The sequence below is a fragment of the Narcine bancroftii genome, chromosome 11 (assembly GCF_036971445.1).
Source record: "Narcine bancroftii isolate sNarBan1 chromosome 11, sNarBan1.hap1, whole genome shotgun sequence".
Lineage (NCBI taxonomy): Eukaryota > Metazoa > Chordata > Chondrichthyes > Torpediniformes > Narcinidae > Narcine > Narcine bancroftii.
Window position 1 is genome coordinate 80,183,903 of NC_091479.1, and position 21,459 is coordinate 80,205,361.

General features: G+C 41.8%; 1 protein-coding gene across 1 annotated transcript in view; it reads left to right on the forward strand.

The window, feature by feature from the left end:
• Positions 1–21,459, forward strand: part of LOC138746004 (tubby-related protein 3-like) — an 80,032-nt gene that overhangs the window by 30,198 nt on the left and 28,375 nt on the right. Inside the window, exons 4-6 of the mRNA XM_069903667.1 lie at positions 2,186–2,314; positions 6,131–6,292; positions 14,796–14,914. Coding sequence (XP_069759768.1) covers positions 2,186–2,314; positions 6,131–6,292; positions 14,796–14,914 — 410 coding nt within the window. The remainder of the gene's footprint in view (positions 1–2,185; positions 2,315–6,130; positions 6,293–14,795; positions 14,915–21,459) is intronic.

Below are 21,459 nucleotides of genomic sequence, written 5' to 3' on the forward strand. Positions count from 1 at the left end.
TCTACAAACATTAATATGATGTATACGTACTTACAGTACTTGTCTACAAACATTAATATGATGTATACGTACTTACAGTACTTGTCTACAAACATTAATATGATATATACGTACCTACAGTACTTGTCGACAAACATTAATATGAATAGATATTATTTTTGTTAAATAGTTGAGTAGCGGAGGGTGTGTATAAGCAATTCATCAGTCTATCTGCCTGTGGGAAGAAGCTGTTTCTCAGCCTGGTAGGTGTGGCTCTGGAATTCACTTTCCTGACAGGAGTATCTGAAAGATAGGGGTTCTCACTGATTTTTGCGAGCCTTCTTTAGACAAGATTCCTGTAAATCACGCGATTGAGAGACCACAAAGAACCTCTATGCTCTTATGGTCCTGTGGATTGACTGCCGATCTGATACTCTACAGCAACCATACACAATGCAATGCAGCTGGTCAGGGAACTGTCATTAGAGCTTCTGTCGAAAGTTTACAGGATAGTGGCCCTCATTGTTGCACATTCCTGACAAGTGAGGAGATGCTTTGTGTCCAGGATAGGTCACTTCTTAAGTGGACTCTGGGGAACTTGGTGCTCTCTACTCTCTGTACCTCCGAACTATTAATGTATAGTGGAGGGCAGTAGACCCTGGTCCTCCTGAGCTCTACAATCATCTTCTTCGTCTTGCCCACGTTGAGACTCGGGTTGTTATTCTTGTACCATTCCATAAGATTTTCCACCTCTTCTCTGTAGTGCGCCTTGTCATTGTTGCTGATGAGGCCAACTATTGTTGTGTCTCCTGCAAACTTGATGACACTGTTGGAGCTGGATCTGGTGATGCAGTTGTGGGTCAGTAGCGTGAACAGGAGCAAGCTGAGCACACAGCCCTGAGGTGCACCAGTGCTCAGCGTGATGGTGCTTAACATTCTGCTGACAACCCAGACAGACTGTGATCTTTCCATTAGGAAGTCAAGTATCCATTTACAGAGAAGGATGTGGAGTCTCAGGGAGGACAGCTTCTCCACGAGCCTTGGGATACAATCATATTAAATGCCGTCAGTGAATATGAGGGATTGACCTCTAGGTGGGACAGGACAGAATGGAGGGACAAGACTATAGTGGAATGATTCAATCTGTAGGAAAACTGAAATGGGTTCAGTGTCTCTAGAAGGTGCGTTTTGATGTACTCTGTCATCTGGCGCTAAAGCATTTCATGATGGTGGAGGTCACTGCCATTGGGCCTGTTACCGTTGCCCTCTTTGGTAATGGGATAATGATTACTTTTGTTGATATTCATGATGAATCTTGAGTAAGCTTGCACCTAGTTCTTTTACTTTGTGTAACTTCCTTCTAAGGCCCAAATGTTGCAAAGCTAGAAACCCCTGAAGAGCTGTAAAGATGTCTTGTCTCAGTGGAAGCTCGTGGCAAATTCTTTGTAGTCCAGATGATAGTTTAGATATGCCACCAACTTTTGCAACAATTTCTTACAATTCCTAGTAAATACATTGTTTTGACTTGTTTCAAGAGTACATTATTCTCTGTTCAGCCTGAGAGTTATTATCATTATGGAGCTCTTGTTAGTGTGCCCAGCTAAGTTTCCTCAAACCTACTACGAAAGACCAACTTGAAGCTGCCACATTTATTCTTTGGGAATCCTGCCTTCAATCAGTGGAAGTTTCTGCTGTCTGCTGCTTGAAATGAATGATATTTGGAGAATCCCAAAATGCTAAGGAAAACCACGAGAAGCCACATCCCCTTTGACATTAAAGTGGATGTATGATTTAAACAAACAGTTCTTCAAATATCTGTTTTTTCTGGATCTGGATTTGATTCATAGATTTTTTTTCCTGTGGGTTAAGGTGATATTGGCACTTAATAAACCACTGCTTAAAAGAACCACCAGTACTTACTCAGTCTACAATAGTAATGGGCAGTTGGTTTCAGTGTGTAGGTGCAAAAAAATGTTGTAATACCATCTAAAATATCAGGTTTAAAGTGAAAGACAATACTTTGTCTCTTTTGAAAGTATGACTGCACAAGAAATAATATAAAGAATGAATTATTGTGCATCTATTTTCTATATGTAGGGGAATTTTTCCATATGTATGTTTATATGACTAATGTAAATTGATATTAGAAGATGAGGAAGGCAATGTTGTGACTGATGCTCTTTTCTTTTGCTTTGCCTTGTTTTAGCAGAAGAAGATAGAAAGAAATCTGACTTGACACTTCCTCCTGAGAAATCTTTATGGACAGACAGAATGAGAAACCTGCAAGAAGGTAACAAATTGAAGAGAGCTGTCGAAGGGGACAAAGGCGAACCAGGTTAGCTTCAAACCCATTATACTAGTGGTATTTGATTTTCATGGTTTAAACTGTGCAGATCTGCATCTCTTCATGGCTGTGTACCCTCGCCCACAATACAATCTTTTTAGTCTTTCATGATCTAAACATGAAGTATATGTAGAATCTATAGTAAAATGAAAAAATACCATGGATTAATGGCTTTTAAATAGAAAATAACAGACATGTACAAATGAATTGGATAACCTGCAAGCTGCTTGAGCAGAAAACAGAAGGTCTAGATATAGTAGTATTTGCTTGGGACCATTGGAACCACAAGGAGACAAATCTGATACCTCAGATGAATGAAGCTAATATGGCAAAACAGTTCACCATCAAGAATAATGGAGAAGGAAAAAGCAGATCTGTATTGGTTACATGGCCCATCTACAATACTAGATCTTCCAAAGGTTTGCACATAAACAGTCAAACCTTTATTACCTATGAATCCAGAAAAGTCCATCGTGATCCTGAAGAATGAAAAGTCAGAGTTGTCGTTGAGGACTGCAAAATGCCTCATGGTCTGAAGTGGACCAGTTTCTAAATGCATGAAGCTAAACACAAGTCGATGTGAAAATAGGAAGATAATTGAAATAACAAGGGGGGTGAGGAAGGGTGCTCATGAAATAGCACTAATCTCAAATCCTGACAGAAATAAGATGTGAAACTAATAACTAAGGTTGTTAAGCAAGTATTATATTGGTGTTCAACCAAATCTTTGTATGCAAGGTGGAATATTTGCCTAACAGGCAATGTTTTGAGGTCAAAGGCATAAACCAGGGGAAAATAAGTAGGGCCCATTAAGGACAGAGATGATCAGTGCATGGAGCCAGAAGGTGTAGGTGAGGTCCTAACTCGGTACATTAGTATTCACAATGGACAATATATTGAAGGAGTAGGTGAAAGTCCAGTGCAAGTTTCCATTCTTTCTGGGAACCATGCTTATTAGAATTTTGCGCGTTAGGATATGTGATGAGGTAGAATAAAATGTCTAATTAATTCTACCTTTGGAAAATAATTATTATCAGAGACTTTAAAAGGCAATTTTTTTTTAAAAACAGGAACTGCTGGAAGCATTCAGCAGACTAGGCAGTTAACTCTTTCTCTGCCTCCTGCAGCAGTGTGAAATAAATCCTATCTGATCTATCTGTCCATTTTTAAGCCTGCCAAGGCATTCAGTGTCTCCTCTTTATTTTTGGAAATTTACACTGGAATTTCACCTACCCCTTCAATTAATTTTCCAACTATGAAATTTCCTTGTGAATAACCCAAATATTAATTTAGAACACCATCTATACCTTCTGGCTCCATGTTAGTAGAATATGAAATGTCATGGTCTAAATAATTAAGCATTTCTGTTCTACTTGAAGATTTTGGACCAACAACTGGTGTCTACCTCTGGGGGGGTGGGGGGGGTAATATGCTTCCTGCTTTCTCTGTTACTGGTGTTTTTGGATTTTGTTTTACAAATATGACTTAAACAATGACAGTTAAGGTTTCTTTCCAGCCATCAAAGATGCAGTTTATGTTCTTAACATTTAATTTTCTCAGCACTGTTGACCTCTATTCTCTACCTGACCCCACACCCCTCCAAACAAACTGCCAAAAACCCTCTTGGATCTGTAGAGAACTTGACAGAGTAGATGCAGGGGATGATGTGCTTCCAGCCAAGTCAGTATTTTAAATTCAGGTGCTGAGTATATTCTTGAGAGATGTGAACAGATTTTTGGATATTGAAGGGTTTTCTGGATATGAGGCTATTAGTACCGATAAATGGTATTGATTAAAATTGATTTATTGAATAGCAGAGCAGGTGTAAGGGCCAGAATGGGTCCTCTCTATAAAACTGATTTTTAAATTAAAATAGATTGACCTACACTAACAAGGATCAAAGTCATAATTCCCTATGCTCTAGTTAAACTGAAGGCACAAGAGCAGCAATTTACAGGGAGGAGATTGTCTTCCGGCAACATGCAAACAGTACATTTGGGCTCAGCCATTATAAGATTGATCCAATTATACTGGTGACTATTAGCAACAGAAATTATTATTATTGTGCTCCAAGTGCAGAGATACAATGGTACCCAATTTGAGGTTGCCCTATAAGGACTTGTCCAGGGATCAGTTTGTGCTTTGAGCCCAGTGCAAAGAAGACATCTCCTCATTCTATAAAAAAAAAGACTGTGCTTTCTGCATTGGAATCAAAACCAACACACAGATATTTGTCCCTGTCTGTAAAATTTCTTAAATGAAGTAATTGAGTTAATTTGTAGGTGATGCGATGCTCTTAATCATAATCAAGCTGGGGAGGGGAGAGACAGCCAGTGAAGGGGACGTGGTCTCAATCTGGCAGTGCACGAGACCATGGACAGACATTGGAATGAGGCGAAGAATTGAAATGGATTGTCACTGGGAGGTCCACGCTATTAAAGTGGACAGAGTGAAGTGATCTCCTAGTCTGCGTCCAGTCAATCCAATGTAGAGGAGATCACAATGGGAATACCAGATGCAGTCAATGACCCCTGCAGATTCACAAGTGATGTGCTGCTTTACTTGAAGAGGCTGTTTAGGGCCCTAAATCATAATGAGTGAGGAGGTGTGGGCACAAGTGTAACATTTCCTGCGGTCCTTCAAATTTTTGTGTTTATTCTACAATCTCAACATCTGCAGACTTTCACTTTATTTGTTATTCCCATATTCTCTTCACTTCCCTTATATCCTACTATTCACCTACATACCAAAGGCAACACATCATGCAGCTCTTTGGGATATGGGAGGAAGCCAGAGCACCTGACACAGTGACTGCACTAGCAGTGCCACTGTGCTGTGTCTACTGACTGTCTTATCACTGGGGGGGAGGGGGGATGTGGAGAAAAGTAAAAACAGAAATACTCGAGGAACTCAGCAAGTCTCACAAAGTCCATAGGAGGTAAAGATGTACTGACATTTTGGGCCGGAGTTCTTCCTCAAAGTAATATATCTTTACCTCCTAAGGATGCTGCGAGACCGGCTGAGTTCCTCAGCATTTCTGTGTTTTTACTATAACCACAGCATTTGGAGACTTTTGTGTTTTACTCCAATCACTGGTGGGAGAAAAGATCAACATGTCACGGTATAATGGAAACAGAAATACCAATCAAATCAGGTGAGGGACTCAGTTCCCTTCCCACTTGTTCCAATGAAAAACAGTTGTTGCTGATTCTCTTTTGTGAGTAGACATCTTTTTTTTAAAATACCAAAACAAAAACTGATCCTTTAACTCATTTGTGTTTAAGATTCTTATCCGCACAACTGTCAGGTACAAGGATTTCGGTGTATTCTATCAATGTATTCACAACACTATTGGCTATATTAAGAATACATGAATTAGGAGTTTGAGAATCCATTTGCCATTCTTATTCACTGAATTTCTAGAATGGTTTTGGGCATAGGTTCTAAAACTCCTGGATTTTAGCCCTTTACACAATATGATATGAAACAAATGGCAAAGGGTCAGAGGAATATTATTACTATGAGGGTGGTGGGTAAAGGTTTATGACCTTACTAACTTCATCAGTCTGGTTATCTTTTTTTATTTTCATACCTGGTTTTAATGTGGAGCAAGGAAGTGGTATCTACGCTAGTCTTGTGTCCTTTGTTTCAGACTACAGCCATAATAAGGAAGTCAGTTTTGGATGGTGCATCAAGCAAGAAGTCTCAACGAGCACGGTGGAAATGTAAAATTATTGTGGACCTCGTGATATTCGATGTTGAGCATTATCACCCATTACTAAAATAAGATTGTTTCCATCTGTGTAGGTATTGATGGGCCAGGATCCTTGATAAGTAATGAAGTACAAGATATTAGGAACAGAATCCAATCCCTGTCCGTCAGTGAATCAATTTCAGCCAGTGATGTCGTTGAAGCACTCTTAGACTCGTCAGGAAAACCAGAAATCCAAGAAATAATGGAACAAAGAGGTAGGGAAGATTACTTGATGCAATTTCTAATTTTATTTCTTTCAAACAGATGAAATTGAAGTAATAATAGGGTGATCATACTAAAACAGAATATGTTAGGAAGTAAATGTGTTTTCCAACCTCACATAGTTTGAACCCAAGACTTCAGCGGAATATAAAGCAACGTACAAAGTGCTGGATGAACTCTGCAGGTCAGGCAACAAGCGTGGAAAGCAATAGATAGTTGACTTTTGGTTCATAAATCTTTCATCGGGAATGGTTGCGGCCTAAAATGATAACTATCTGTTGCTTTCCATGGATGCTTCCTGATCAGCTGAGTTTCTCTAGCCCTTTGTGTTGCTCAGGATCTGCAGACTTTTTGTTTCCCAGTCTAGTAGTTTTGCATAGTGGAAGATCCAGTCATTTAGATGAGAGACTAAACCAACTCTGTACCTCTCCTTTCAAGTAAAATGTATTACCATTTGACAGGTTAACAGAACTTTCCAGGCTCCCATGCCAATGCTAACTATTGTTATATATATAGTCAGGATAATGTGAACTATTTTGTAACTGTAGTACACCACTGTGGGGCATATGTATATGTCTGAGTGTGTATGAAGAGTTTCCTGAGATGGTGGAAGACATCAGGAAGTAAACTCTCTTCTGTTATTTGAATATTGCATCTCTAAGTTATTTAAGAAGCCTCCCAAGTAGCACAGAGACATAACAACTATATCCTTTCATGTGGTAGAATTTTTATGAACATTTAAGGGATTTATTTTTCTGAACCTATTTATTGTATCTGTGCACCTGAAAATGGAGCAACTCATTGGCCATTACTGCTTTCCTTTGAGATCAACATTTTATTCTTTGCGGGCTGATCTGACTAAATTTAAGAAGATAGATTTGCAGTGCAAATGTATCAAAATTAGAATTTTTTTCTTGTTTGTCTCTGATGTGCTGATATGAGTTGGTTAAGGAAAAGACTGAACATGGGTCCTGCTGAATAATGCACATTGACATAAATTGTCAATTTCAAGCAAATCAAAATCCAAATTTATTGTCGTGAACAAGTCACGAAATTTGTTTTGCGGCAGCGTCACAGTGCAAACGTTCATATAAACCATTTTACAATAGTAAATAAATATAGTGCATGAAAAGTCAAAGCAAGTCCATACCAGACAGTCATCTCTGTAATGCTAATCCCAGCACATAGACCACTCGTCAGATGCTCCAGACCAGTTACAAAGCAAGTAAAGACTTGCCATCAGAAGCCATCTTTGTCCTTCAGGACTGGTTCAAGAGCACTGACTGGCACATGTTTAAGGAGGCAGCAATGGACGTGGATCGCATCGTTAGAGTACACGGCGTCAGTGATCAGCTATATTAGCAAGTGCATCGATGATGTCACTATGCCCAAGGCCATCACTACTTGCCCCAATCAGAAGCCTTGGATGAATGCAGAGTGGGTGACAAGGCAGTCAAGGCCATCAGGGAGGCAAAAAGGCTCATGCCTGGAGGATTCAGAGTCCCTTCTGGGACAGTAGTGAGACATGAGCATGTGGGAGGGCATCTGTGCCATCACCAACCACAAAGCCCCACTAGCAGCCTGTGCCAGGGATGTCACCCTCCTGGATGCTTTGAATGACTTCTCCGTGCACTTCAAGGCAAAAAATGAGGTGGAGGTGAGGAAGTCTTCACTTCCTCCATGTCTGCAAGATTTGTGTTTTAGATGTGGTGATACGGTTGGAACTTTTTTCATGCTGTTTGGTTATGTATACATATACAATCTTTTTTAGAATACCTGTATAAGATTAAAATAGTTTTAGATCCAACAGTATTTTTATTGGGTAGTTTGCAACCTCTGAAAGGTTTGGGATTAGGTAAGTTTCAGCTTGCTTTTGTATATTTAGCTTTATCCGTAGCAAAAAAAAATGTATTGCTAGTACATGGAAAGATACAAATATGATTGATGTTAATAGATGGCATAATGAGATGAAATATTGTTTAATAATGGAAAAAATTACCTATGTTTCGTGTGATAATTATAATTTTTTTATTAATAAGTGGTTGTTATAGAGTATTTACATTTCAATTTATATTGATTAGATTTTAATATGTATATTTAATTTTTTCTTTAATATTTCTATTTTCTTTCTTTATGGCTCTCCTTAGGAGAGTTGGCTGAAGAGGGCGGGGTTCTTTTCTTTTCTATATATAAAAAAAACTGTTCATGTTTATGTTTAATTGCTGCATACGTTATATTATTTGTTTTTTGAACGAATAAATAAAGTTTTATAAAAAAAAAGTGTTCGGTCCCTCATGACCAGATTATGAGACAGCTTCTCCCCCCAAGCCATGAGGCTTCTGAACTCCAGGGACACAGGGCTAGCATATGTAACATGATATTTATGTGATATATTATTTATTAAAAGTTTGAGGTAATTTATCCATTTAAATGACTAGCACCACAGTCCAGAGAAACACTTTGTGATTTTCACTGTACAGTGCAAGGTTTATGGTATGAATGACAAATAAACGCATCTTGACTTGTGCAACCAGCCAGAATCCTCTCCACGGAACACCTGTAGATGCTCTTGAGAGTCTTCAGTGACATAATGAATACACTGAAATTCAAACACACAGAGTCAGAAACAGTACAGATCCAATATCTGTAATATAATTTTAATTCATAATCAAACTTGGGAAATCAATTTATTAGACATTTAACAGAGGGGATTTGATAGAAGTATTTAAGATTATGAAAGGGATAGACAGAATGGATGTGGATAGGCTATTTCCGTTAAGAGGAGGAAGGTTTAAAACAAGAGGACATGAGTTAAGAATTAAGGGGCAGAGGTTTAGAGGTAACATGAGGGGGAACTTCTTTACTCAGAGAGTGGTAGCCGTGTGGAATGATCTTCCGGGAGAAATAGTGGCGGCAGAGTCAATTGTATTATTTAAGAAAAGGTTGGACAGGTATATGGATGAGAGGAAGATGGAGGGTTATGGGCATTGTGCAGGGAGGTGGGATTAGAAAGGGGTGTTTGGTTCGGTGCGGACTAGAAGGGCCTAATGGCCTGTTTCCGTGCTGTAATTGTTATGTTAACAGCACATTTTGCACAATTCTCAGTACAGCTATTCTTAGTGCCATTCTATTTAAGACACAGTTGTCTCATCTCAGAATTTCTATATAATGGATGTGGTGATATCATTTCATCCACTGAGGCAAACATCAGGGTACTAGCTGATTACAGTCAGAATCTCAATTTATCCTTTTAAATTTATCTTGTGACAGTTTCTAGCTTTTAAACAACTATATATCATAATTGCTAGTATAATTCTATTCAACTTTGATTATCTGAAATGGTCAGGACCAGGCCTCTGTTGGATAACTGGTCATTTTTATTAAAAAAAACCCAGCCCAGTAGCAACAGCAATCCCTTGTATAGGCTTTTTAAGCATTAAAATAAAAATGCTGCCTGTCCCCGATCACCAACATCTCCCCACCGAGATCCCTGCTGCTGCTGGGAGGCCGCTCTCCTTGGCGATGCCGGGACAAGGGGATTCTTCTGACTGCTTGCGGCTGGGAAACAGTGACACACAGTTTGAGAGAGAGAGTCAATAGGGGAGGTAAAGAAGAAATGGAACGAGAGAGGGGAGGGTGTTACCTGAAACGAGAACAATTGTTCTAATTTCATGTTGGGTGAATTTTTTTTTTCAACCTGTGATGTCAGTTTGGCTCCGAAAAAAAATTTCAGATAAATGAGGATTTCTGATATGTTTTGGATATCCTCATTTATCCGAAATTTTTTAAATTCCTCCAATTTGTCAGAATAAAAAATTCAAAAAATTAGATAATGCATATTAAGAGCTGAGTAATAAAATCTAAAATTAGGTAGGGCCAAGCCTCCATCTTTTTTCAATTTTTGTAAATGAAATTTACTAATTCTAGAGTTTTTGTTCTTCCAAATAAAGAAGGAAACTTTTGAGTCCATATTAACAAAATGTTGTCAGGATAAAAAGTAGAATTGCTTGAAATAGATATAAAAATCAATTAAAATGATAATATTACCTATCAAAGATAATGATAAAGGAGACCATCTAGTAAAAGATGATCTCACAGACTCGAATAGAGGAGAAAAAACCTCCATGCTTTTGTAATCAATTTCCTAAGTATTTAGCAATAAATTCTCCTATGCAGGTTTCTTACCCGGGCTGGAGGGGCCTGCCTCCCCTCCTAGGTCGGACCAAACCTGGTTGCAAATCACCTGTGGACATGGCCTAGGTAAGTTTAATTGGGTTCTCTAACTACCTCTGAGGTAGGTCAGGGACCCGGTTGGATTTTGACGGGGTTGACCGAGTCACACCCTTTCTTACTGCTGTGTAACTGGGGTGTAAAATGTAAAAAGCAAGGGGGAGGCGGTGGCCCCGTCCTCGGTAGAGCGAAGCAGGCGGAGGCCCCGGTCCGGGCAGAAAGAAGGCGGCGGCAGCCCCGGTCCGGGCACAGGGAAGGCAGCGGCGGCCCCGGCCCCGGTCCGGGCAGAGGGTAGGCGGCGGCAGCCCCAGCCCCAGTCCGAGCAGAAGGTAGGCAGCGGCGGCCCCAATCTGGGCAAAAGCGAGGGGGAGGCTGCGGCCCCGGCCTCGGTAGAGTGAGGCAGGCGGAGGCCCCGGTCCGGGCAGAAGCGAGGGGGAGGCGGCGGCCCCGGCCTCGGCAGAGCGAGGCAGGCGGAGGCCCCGGTCCGGGCAGAAGCGAGGGGGAGGCGGTGGCCCCGGCCTCGGCAGAGCGAAGCAGGCAGAGGCCCCGGTCCGGGCAGAAAGAAGGAGGCGGCGGCCCCGGTCCGGGCACAGGGAAGGTGGCGGCGGCCCCGGTCCGGGCACAGGGAAGGTGGCGGCGGCCCTGGTCCGGGCAGAGGGTAGGTGGCGGCGGCCCCAGCCCCAGTCCGAGCAGAAGGTAGGCGGCGGCATCCTGCTTTGCGGAAACTGCCAAAATGTTTGGCCTGGAAGTCAGCCTGAAGAAAACTGAGGTCCTCCATCAGCCAGCTCCCCACCATGACTACCAGCCACCCCACATCTTCATCGGGCACACAAAACTCAAAACGGTCAACCAGTTTACCTATCTCGGCTGCACCATTTCATCGGATGCAAGGATCGACAACGAGATGGACAATAGACTGGCCAAGGCAAATAGCGCCTTTGGAAGACTACACAAAAGAGTCTGGAAAAACAACCAACTGAAAAACCTCACAAAGATTAGCGTCATACCCACACTTCTGTTCAGCTCCGAATCATGGGTCCTCTACTGGCATCACCTACGGCTCCTAGAACGCTTCCACCAGCGTTGTCTCCGCTCCATCCTCAACATTAATTGGAGCGACTTCATCTCCAACATCGAAGTACTCGAGATGGCAGAGGCAGACAGCATCGAATCCACGCTGCTGAAGATCCAACTGCGCTGGGTAGATCACGTCTCCAGAATGGAGGACCATCGCCTTCCCAAGTTCGTGTTATATGGCGAGCACTCCACTGGCCACCGTGACAGAGGTGCACCAAAGAAGAGGTACAAGGACTGCCTAAAGAAATCTCTTGGTGCCTGCCACATTGACCACCACCAGTGGGCTGATATCGCCTCAAACCGGGCATCTTGGCGCCTCACAGTTCGGCGGGCAGCAACCTCCTTTGAAGAAGACCGCAGAGCCCATCTCACTGACAAAAGACAAAGGAGGAAAAGCCCAACCCCAACCAACCAATTTTCCCTTGCAACCGCTGCAACCGTGTCTGCCTGTCCCGCATCGGACTTGTCAGCCACAAACGAGCCTGCAGCTGACGTGGACATTGACATTCTAACGATGTCAATTTTCTTTATTGCTTATGGTAATATGCATACTAAACTTTGCAAGTCATACAGAGTTGTGTGACTCACAACTCTGCAATTGTAATGAGGTAACATGCTTTTTTAAAAAAAAAGTCCAGTCAAAACATTCACACTTTCTCATTGTGTTCTATTTACAAGATCTTTGCCCACAATTCTTAACCTATCTGTCTGTATCAACTTGTTAACCTTGTGTACCCTTCGCAACTTGTTTTCCAACTATCTTTGTGCACAACAGTTTTAGAAACTAAACCTTGGGTTCCTTCATCCAAATAATTTATTTAACGTATAAAATTAAATTGAAATCCCAGCGCTAATCTCTGTGTGTGGCATGCCACTTGTTACAGTTTGTCAACCAGAGTACGCACTATTTCTGCTTACTCTTGCATCAAGGATGTTGGGAAACATAGAGACTAATGCAAGGGAGGAACTGAAAGAAATCAGTATCCCTAAGGACATGGTCTTGGGGAAATTGATGGGATTGAAGGCAGATAAATCCCAAGGGCCTGATAATCTACATCCTAGAGTACTTAAGGAAGTGGCCATTCAGATAGCAGATGCTTTAAGAATTATTTTCCAGAACTGGATAGACTCAGGATCAGTACCCATGGATTGGAGGGTAGCTAATGTTACCCCACTATTTACAAAGGGGGGTAGAGAAAAAGCGGGGAATTATAGGCCGGTGAGCCTTACATCAGTAGTGGGCAAAATAATGGAATCCATTATTAAGGATGTAATAGCGGAGCATATGACTAGCAGAGAAGGGATTGGACAGAGTCAATATGGATTTACAAAAGGTAAATCGTGCTTGACAAATCTATTGGAATTCTTTGAGATGGTGACAGGTAAAATAGATGGGGGAGAGCCAGTGGATGTGGTGTACCTGGACTTCCAAATGGCCTTCGATAAGGTCCCGCATATAAACGACTGGCTTACAAAATCAAGGCTCATGGGATTGGGGGCAAAGTATTGATGTGGATTGAGAACTGGCTGACAGGTAGAAGACAGAGAGTTGGGATAAATGGCTCGTTTTCTGAGTGGCACAGGGATCTGTACTGGGACCCCAGCTGTTTACAATTTACATTAATGATCTGGATGAGGGGATTGGATGTAATATCTCCAAATTTGCAGATGACATTAATCTAGGAGGGGTTGTGTGCACGGAAGAGGGGGTCAGGAAGCTCCAGTGTGATTTGGAGAAATTGAGGGACTGGGCAGATACATGGCAAATGCACTACAATGTGGATAAATGTGAGGTTATCTACTTCGGTAATACAAACCGGAGGGCAGATTACTATTTGAATGGCAATAGATTAAGAGATGGGAAAGTGCAGAGAGACCTAGGGGCACTTGTACACCAGTCTCTGAAGGCGAGCATGCAGATACAGCAGGCGGTTAAAAAGGCAAATGGTATGTTGGCCTTCATATCAAGAGGGTTTGAGTATAGGAACAAGGATACCTTACTGCAGCTGTACAGGGCCTTGGTGAGACCCCACCTGGAGTATTGTGTGCAGTTTTGGTCACCTTATCTAAGGAAGGATGTTCTTGCAATGGAGGGAGTGCAGAGGTGATTCACCAGGCTGATTCCTGGAATGGCAGGAATGACGGAATGACATGATTCCTGCTTTTTTTCTCTCTCGCTTTTTGAATAAGAAATATAATTGAATTAAAAGTTATTTAAAACCTATAATTGGGTTAGCTCATTTGGATATATATATATATATTCTTTGGCTTGGCTTCGCAGACGAAGATTTATGGAGGGGGTAAAAAGTCCACGTCAGCTGCAAGCTCGTTTGTGGCTGACAAGTCCGATGCGGGACAGGCAGACACGATTGCAGCGGTTGCAAGGGAAAATTGGTTGGTTGGGGTTGGGTGTTGGGTTTTTCCTCCTTTGCCTTTTGTCAGTGAGGTGGGCTCTGCGGTCTTCTTCAAAGGAGGTTGCTGCCCGCCAAACTGTGAGGCGCCAAGATGCACGGTTTGAGGCGTTATCAGTCCACTGGCGGTGGTCAATGTGGCAGGCACCAAGAGATTTCTTTAGGCAGTCCTTGTACCTTTTCTTATATATAAACCAACTACTGATATTAGCATTTTGTATTTAATTTGAATTTGTTTTGGATATTTAAAGTATATTTCAGGCAAACGTCCAAATTATGGAGACTAGATCACAGTAAATTGTGCATTTGAAACATGGTTGTTCGTGTTTTTGTACTCTATTAATAAGATTCCAAGATTATTGATCTGGATCTTTACAGAAGAGATGGTGACCATTTGGGCTAGGTTGAGTAAACGTCAAGTCCTGTGGATAAACATTAGTCATAGCAAGATTGCATGATTTCCAGTGGTTCAAGTTGTTTTCGCTATTGAAGAATGAAATGGTGTAGTCACGATGATGGATTTAAAATAGTAAATTGTTGAATGGTTGAAGAATACAAACATAAAAAAAGCAAAAAAAAAGGCCTAGAATGCTTTTAAAATTTTAGTATTTTTAAGTTAATCAGAATCTCTTTTGCCGGTTTTCAGCATGTTGGTCAATTTAGTTGCTTTGAACAAAAATCTGCATGATCAGTGTTTTCTGATTGTTTTTAATATAATGCAGGAGGTTTCCATTTAAAACAAAATAAATCATCACACATTAATTCAATAATTTTATAGGAATCTCTGGAAGTATGAACTTTGAAGAAGATGATGAAGAAGAGAATGATACTACTTCAGGCTCTCAGAGTTATGAAAATGTCAGGCCCTCTTCTGCCACCAACAAACAGTCAATCAAGGTGAGAGATTCTGCTGAAGTTAGTGGTGCAATCCCTTTTGTAGTGGGAGTCAGAATGACAATTCTAAACACTCCAGAGGTTTATTTATTGGTCAATCAAGTGAAATTTCTGAACTTTTTTTGTGTGGCATCTGTCACTTTCATTCTGACTGCAAGCAAAATCTGTCCCGGTGACAATCTGCCCTTTGATCAGTCCAGATTCAGCAATTCCATTGAATTCCATGGTGAGAAATGTTTCCTAAGGAAGTAAGTTAACTTTCAGGACATTGTGATTTTAACATTAATTGTGTTAAATGGATTTTAATTTTCCTGAAATGTTGATAATTCCTTTTCCTCTTATTGACCTGTTGAATTCCTCTAATTTGCAGCATCTCCCTTCAGAGTTAAATAAAGTGAAGAGAGAAATATATGTAGATTAAAAAGGAAAAAAAAATCAAATAAGAGTTATCGAAGTCTTTTTCTCACAATATCTATTTTGATATGTGAGAGCACTCTGAGCAGGACCAACAAAACCTTCCACAACCTGTATACCTGGGGGGGGGGTGGGGGGGGGGGGGTGGGGAATAAAAACAAAAACCCATCTATTTTAGAGCAGCAAATTAAGAAACTGTGCACTACTGAAAAATGGGTTGCCATGAAAAAAGATTTCTGGAGGTTAGCAGCAGATTAGATGAGTAGGGATGCATTAAATGCTAACCCCAAAGAAATATATAAAATGATCAATAACTGCTATTGATTTTGGTTTAAGTGGCAAAAGTCTGGGACTTGGGGATGTGTTGTCAAATGCAGAATTTCCAGCCTTGTTATCAGCAAATGCTAGATACTTCAATTTGTTCCACTACTGCACCATCTGTAAAATTCAGCAACAAAATTGCATCTTGCTAAAGACTGCATATTTATCCTGGCAATTGACTCCAGGATCTTTGACCTTGGGCCCTTTCAGATGGGCCTTCTGCCTTGAGGCCAGTGACAGGAGCAGATTTAAAACTGCAAATGCACTTTTTAGGTGGCAGCCCTAAAAGGCTGCTGCAACATTAACTGGCCCACCTGAAAGGGCCTATTCCTATCCAGAGGCGCCTTGTAGCGCCTCTGGATCTGATGGAGGCGGGGCGATTGGTATCACAGCGCCACCCATCATAAATATGCGGCATAGCAATGGCAATCTTCCCTCCCCATAATTCCCCATACAGGTGGAACAGCTCTGTGTCTCCCACAACAATTCCAGCTGCGTGGGGGATTATGGGGAGGGAAGACTGCCATTGCTATGCTGCGTTTTGAACTGCAGAGAGCGGCCCCGGTGCAGGAGCAGCCAGCCGGGTTGTGACAGCCTGCACCAGCCACCCATGCCCTGCCGGCCCCCCTCTCCAATGGGGGGGGGGGGGGGGGGCTGTCAGACTGCAGGGAGTTGGGTCGCGGGCTGATGGAGTCATCAGCCCGGCCCCCAGGCAGTCGCTTGTATTGAATTTTCCTGAAGACGATAAATGCTAAAGTTAAGTACACTCACTATTCTAGCCTGAAGAACATGTGCATCAACATGTGTTCAGTCTCTATCAATGTAATGCATGGCATTTGTATACGTGAGCTGCTTTTATATACTGTCTGTATCTATCCTGACTAAGCATGGCCAGGCCTAAAACAATATTTGCATGACACCTGCACTGAGGGCATGCCCAGGCATGCTTGGACTCAGCAAAACATTGCTTTGTGAGCAATATACTAGTAGACAAAATATGAAAGGAAATCACAAAAATATCTTGTATCTTTTAAAAAAAGGTATGTGAGAGGAAATGTTTTAAAAATGATTTTCACGATCAGCAGCCCAAAATACATATAATACGCCCAAAAAGTGTTCAGGAAGCAAAATCTTCATTGTTATCTTTTCACCCCATGGACCACTGGATTAGATTGGAAATATAATTTAGTGTCTCACAAGAAATAAATTTGGACAATTTAATCTAAATGATACAAGGTTGATCTCAGTTCTATATGAAATTATGTTCAAAACAAAGTTGAAATAACAACAGTTCTTTCATGATTTCTTCAAGGAAAATACTGGAAAAGAAATTAATGGAAAATTATAAAGATGTGAAATTTTAGCAACAATATATATGGATTGAGAAAAATAGGGCATTGGGTCGAATGACCTGCTCCTGCTCCTATCTTCTATGTTTCTATGTAAAGGAATGGGAATATTCAACAATCCTGTTCTAATTAGAAGCCCCACACAATGTAGCACTCTTTTTAGGATCTCCTCTCAAATATAGTACAATTCTGATTATCCGTAATGGTTGGGACTGGGCCTATGTCGGATAAACGCTTTTTCGGATAACTGGTCATTTTTTAAAAAGACATCCTGGTAGCAACAGCAAATCACTTGTATCAATGTTTAAACAGCAACAAACAACAAGGGAAGGCTTTTTAAGCTTCAAAATAATGTTTAATTCTCACCAAAAAAAAGCTGGGTGCTGCCGATCACCAAGATCTCCCCACTGCAGCCAATCCCCAACATGTACCCACTGCCCGCTGCTGATCCCCGGGGAAACTTCCCAGGTCGGAGGAAGACTCACTGGCAAGTCAGCAGGCTCCTGTCTCCCTAGTCACCGGAGGTCCCGACACTGGAGTCCCAACTCTGAATCCTCCCCTAGGCCTACTGCCCACACACACTGGGGAGATCGGTGTGTGCGTGTGTGGTTGTAGGCTGAGGGGAGGGTTTGGAGTCAGCATCGGGGAGCTCTGCTGTGTCGAGAAGTGGGGGAGGGAACCCCCCTGAGCCTGAAGTCCCACTCCTGCCTGGGAGGCCGCTCTCCTTAATGATGCTGGGACAAGGGATTCTTATGACTGCTTGTGGCTGGGAGACACTGGCTCTCAGTTTGAGTAGGGGAGTTGGAGCGAAAAGTCAATAGGAGAAGGTAAAGAAGAAATGAAAAGAGAGAGGGGAGGGAGTTACCTGAAACGAGGACAATCGGCATTCTAATTTTCATGTTGGATGAATTTTTGTTTCAACCTGTGAGGTCAGTTTGGCTCCGAAAAAATATTGGGTAAATGCGGATTTCTGATTTGTTTCAGATATCCTCATTTATCCAAAATTTTTAAAAAATTTGGATAAATGAAGATATCAGAGAATCTGACTTCGGATCATCGGAGTTGTACTGTCATTACTTGGTCAGTTTTAATTCATTTCTGGCTTGACAATGTAAAGCTGCTAATTTGGCAAAAATAAGTATTTTCATCAGCTGTGATTTTTAGGGAAATTAATTGTTACTTGCTGCAGTGATGAGAAATGTTGAGACTAAATTCTCAATCACCTGGAGTAGTGGATGAGATGCTAAAATTTGCCTTGTTCACTCCATTAATGGGAAATATTAACCATCCTTTTGATTCATGTTATCTAGTTGATTGGGCAATCGAGTTGAACATTTGAAGACAAAGGGGGGAGTGGTCATTGTTTGGGTGGGCCGAGTCAGAGTAGTGAGAGTCTGGCTCAACAGACTTGGGCAAGAACAGGTAAGAGGCAAAGAGTTGAATTCAGAAAGGGGCACCCTATTCGAGGAACAAAAGATTGCGCAGGTAGCACAGGTAAGAGCAGGTTTTTAAAAAAGATATCATACAATATTTTGTTCATCTAGGCATAGACAGTGGGAATGGCAGCTAGGGGAATGCTCCTCTTGCAAAATGTGGATTGTCAGACAAGACAGCAGTATCCCTTATGACTTCATCGCGAGATGCATCCAGCTGCAGCTCCAGACAAGCCGAGTTAAGGAATTGGGACTGGAATTGGATGAATTCAGGATCATTCTGGAGGCATTGGGGGTGATAGACAGGAGTTACAGGGAGACTATCACACCGAGGAGGAGGTAAATGGATGACAGGAGATGGAAAGGGAACAGGCAGGCATGCAGTGCAGGGCTCCCCTGTGGCCATTCCCCTCAATAACAAGTGTACCATTTTGGATACTGTTGGGGTGGGGGGGGGTGGGGGGAAATGACCTACTAGGAGCAAGCCATGGAAACCAGGTCTTTGGCACGGAGTCTGGTCCAGTGGCTAAGAAGGGAAGGGAGAAGATGTGAGCTGTAGTGATAGAGGATTCCATAGTTAGAAGGACAGGTAAGAGGTTCTGTGGAAGAGATTGAGTATCCTGGATGGTATGTTTCCTCCCTAGTGCCAGAGTCTGAGATATCTCAGATCGAGTTCACAGCATTCTCAGGAGGGAGGGTGAGCAGCCAGATGTCGTAATCCATTTAGGAACTAATATAAGAAGGATGAAGAGGTCTTACAACGAGAGTTCAGGGAGTTAGGTGCAAGGTTGAAGGACAGGACCTCCAGGGTAATGATCTTAGGATTGCTCCTCATGCCATGTGCTAGTGAGGTTAGAAATAGGAGGATAATGCAGCTTAACATTTGGCTAAAGAGAGAGTGCAGGAGGGAGGGCTTCAGGTTTCTGGATTATTGGGCTCTCTTCCAGGGAATGTGGGACCTGTTTTCATCTGAACTGGAGGGGGGATAATATCCTTGCAGGAAGGTTTACTAGTGCTGCTCCGACTGGTTTAAACTAGATTTTCAGGGGGAGGGGAACTGAGTGCCAGAACAGATAGAGGAGTGGAGGAGGGAAAAGATTGTTTAAATTGCATTCATCTATAAAAGACAATGGTTTGAATGTGGTGGAAATGTTCTCAGATGTAGATATTTCAATGCAAGGGCTATTGTAGGAAAGGCAGATGAGCTTAGAGCGAGGATTGGCATGTGGAATTATGACATTGTGGCTATTAGTGAAACTTGGTTGCAGGACGGACAGGAATGGCAGCTCAATGTTCTGTTGCTTTAGACATGATAGCACAGGATGATGAAAGGGGGAAGAGTGGCAATGCTCGTCAGGGAAAATATCACAGCAGGACAGACCAGAGGGCTCATCTACTGAGGCTATATGGATGGAGCTTAGGAACAAGAAAGGTATAACCACACTTGGGGGTTATATTATAGACTATCCAATAGTCAGCGAGAATTTGAGGAGCAAATCTGTAGAGAGATAGCAGGCAGCTGCAGAAAACAAAGTTGTGATAGTAGGAGATTTTAACTTGCCACATATTGACTGGGACTCCCATGCTGTAAAAGGGCTGGATGGCTTGGAATTTGTCAAATGTGTTCAGGAAAATTTTCTAAATCATTATACAGAGCTACCAACTAGAGAGAGTACAATACTGGATCTCCTATTAGGGAACAAGACAGGACATGTGACAAAAGTATGTGCTGGGGAACATTTTGGGTCCAGTGATCATAATGCTATTAGTTTCGAGTTAATCATGGAGAAGGAAAGGTCTCGGTCCTAAGTTGAGATTATAAATTGGAGAAAGGCCAATTTTCAGGAAATGAGAAAGGATCTAGAATGCGCGGGATAAATTGTTTTCTGGCAAGGATATGTTCAGAAAGTGAAAACCTTCAAAGGAGAATTTTGAGAATATGGAGTTTGTATGTTCCTGTCAGGATTAAAGGCAAGGTTAGTAGGCATAGGGAACCTTGGTTTTTGAGGTATATAGGGGATCTAGTTTGGAAGAAGAGAGAAATGTTTAGCAGGAATAGGTAACATCGAGCAAATGAGGTACTTAAGCAGTATATATTTTTAAAAAATACAAGAAAACCCTAAGAAAGAAATCAGGAAGGCTAAAAGAAGATGGAGGTTGTTTTGGGAGATAATGTGAAGGAAAATCTTAAGAGTTTCTACTGGTATATTAAGAGCAAAAGGATAGTTAGGGGAAAAATTGGTCCCCTTGAAGATCGGAGTAGTCAGTTTTGTATGGAGCCAAAAGAGATGGGGAGGGAGGTTTTGAATGTTTTTCATCAGTATTCACTTGGGAAAAGGGCATAGTCATTGAACCTATACAGATTATAGAGGAAGAAGTGCTTGTTGTCTGAAAGCAAGTAAAACCTGGAGGAGTCACGTGATGGAGTAGTGGCCGGACGGTGAACTCCAGCCCTCTCCAGAAAAGTCGGGAAAAACAAAGGAAAACACAAAGGCACAGAAATAAAAGTTTCAGAAAAGTGAGTATAAAGGTGGAAAGAAGATGGCGACAAAAAAAGAAAAATCGAAAGCAACGGTAAGAAGAGAGGAAGAGAAGACAAAGGAGGAAAAAGGTGAAGGCCTTACCTGTCCGAAGAGGCCCGCTGCGGAGAGGGGGGACCAGCTGGGGAGTTGATCTCCACAGCCGGCAACGACAGCTGCAGAACACCTGCAGCAAGAAGAGACCACAGAAGACAATGGAAACAAGAAAGAAGAGAAGGAAAGGGCAACAAAGAAACAACAGATGGTCAACCCAGAGGAAGAAGAAGAGGAAGAGGAAGAGTACAGTGAAATAGAAGAAGAAAAGAAAGGCAAGATAAAGAAGGTACTTTCTCTTATTAAAGGATACATGGAGTCATTTAAAGAATGGCAAACACAGGAATTTAATGATTTAAGAAAAAGAATAAACAACACAGAAGAGAAAATGAATAAAATAGAGATGACCTTAACAGAAATGGGAAAGAAAATGGACAAGATGGAAGAGCGGGCAGTAG